Below are 1982 nucleotides of genomic sequence, written 5' to 3' on the forward strand. Positions count from 1 at the left end.
CACACACACACACACACACACACACACACACACACACACACACACACACACACACACACACACACACACACACTATTTGAAGTATGTTTATTTACCTAGAAAAGAATTTTGAAGTGGAAATTCCTACTGAAGAGAGAGAAGAAAAAAAGTTAAAAGATTATCATCTTACTTCTTCACTTATTTATCTATTTTCTTTGGATATCATAAAATAAACGAAGACATTTTGATTTATGTACTTTAATATAATCTATTGTTAGAATTAATCTTTCACACTTTTTAGCGATATAGCTTCAATTTAATTCTAATTTTCTATTTTTCAGATTTCGAAGTTTGTCTTAAAAATCCACAATGTGCCGAAGCAGCTGTAGAAGGCTACATGAAGAAATGGGCACAAGACTGCGATCACGATGGACAGATTTCCTGCAACGATTTCGCCCGAATTCACAAGGCTGGACCATTCGGATGCAATGGTACTTGGGTTTTGACTACCGATTTTTGGAGTACGTTTAAACAGTGCTATCCGGACTGAACTTTCCTGTAATTCAAACTGTATTTAGAGCTTGTGAAAACAGCGTTCCGCAAGCTATCTTATAATTTTACAAAACTTCAAATGCGCCTTTTCTTAGCTATTTTCATAAATCGTTTATTATACGCAATTTACACAGGAATCGACTTTTAATCATCGAATATTTCAAGCACACTACTGTAAACATGAGTTTCGTAAATAAAATTTGAGAAATAAATTGTTTTTTACAAAGAACATTTTTTCCGGGTTTATTATATCGTAAAAGATCATGGAAACTTTTTTTTTCTTCTTAGAAATACTTGCAAATGCAGAATGTTGCTTTCCAAAGACGGAGTTATGTGACTTGTTAAGTCCTGGTCTGAACCGTTCAGTAGTAGTAGTAGTAATACGTGTTGGAAACGAATTGCTCTTCATTTGAGATTTGACTTTTAATTTATACGTTGTTTTAATATACTGTGTATACGTAGATTATATAAAATACAACACCAAGACTGTACGTCAGCTGACACATTTGTGCTTTCCTTTTTTAGCCCAAAATGTCGAATGGTTAGAACAGCCCTATAGTCGTATGGTGGAATTTTAAAATCAATCTTGTAGTACATTCATGGGTCCAAATTGCGGAGCGTATTTTTATGGAAATATAACTTTAGTTCAGTGAAATTGTTTTTTTAAACGACTTGATAAAGCATTAATTTTTACTAAAAAACGTATTCTAGTGAAAAGATATAACAAACTACGAAAAAAAAAGACAATTTGAAATACAAAATCGCAATTATGAAAAATGTAGATAAAAATAACATCGTGTTTAAGAAAATAAATCTTTAAAACAGTTATTATATTATAGAATTTTTAAATTTTATAGTATTACAATTTAAAGCTAATGCCTGAATCTAGTAGTTGTCAGCGTGTCAACCACATTTTCTAATCGTAAACTGTCTGTTTCATCTCTCTTGTAGCAGCTCGAGACGGCTGAACGAATGTTATTAGATATTGTAAAATGTCTGCAAATACCAAAGTGAGCGAGTGTTTAAGTTTGTATCGATTTAAAATACCCGATTCCTTTTGTTTTCATTTTATCATGTACACTCCAGTCAGATTTGTAGAAATTCAAAAATACTATGCACATTTACCCAACCTGGTTTACTAGTTCGTGTTTGAGGTTGTTGAATCAGCACTTAACTAAAAATAGTAATGGACCAATCATTCAATTCCTGACATTTATACCTCTCTGTTCACCCTAATTCCCACTTTACTCTTTGTTGGTAAGAGTAGCCCAGGAGTTGGCTGTAGGTGATGACTAGCTGCTTTCACAACTAAATTAGGGACGACTAGCGCAGATAGCCATTTTGTAGCTTTGCGCGATATTAAAAGAACAAATAACCAAAACAAACCATTTTCTCTAACTGAAAAACTGAGTTAATATCATGAATGTGTTTCCAAAACTCGCAGACAACCA

The 1982-nt window shown here is 32.9% G+C and overlaps 1 protein-coding gene across 1 annotated transcript in view; it reads left to right on the forward strand.

The window, feature by feature from the left end:
• LOC111084193 (lysozyme 1-like) overlaps positions 1-567 on the forward strand; it is a gene marked incomplete at its 5' end in the record, with an annotated part of 2382 nt that extends 1815 nt beyond the window's left edge. Inside the window, one exon of the mRNA XM_022380969.1 lies at positions 321-567. Within this exon, the coding sequence (XP_022236677.1) occupies positions 321-529 (209 nt within the window). The remainder of the gene's footprint in view (positions 1-320) is intronic.
• Between the last annotated feature and the right edge of the window lie 1415 nt (positions 568-1982).

The sequence above is a fragment of the Limulus polyphemus genome, unplaced genomic scaffold, assembly GCF_000517525.1.
Source record: "Limulus polyphemus unplaced genomic scaffold, Limulus_polyphemus-2.1.2 Scaffold14516, whole genome shotgun sequence".
Lineage (NCBI taxonomy): Eukaryota > Metazoa > Arthropoda > Merostomata > Xiphosura > Limulidae > Limulus > Limulus polyphemus.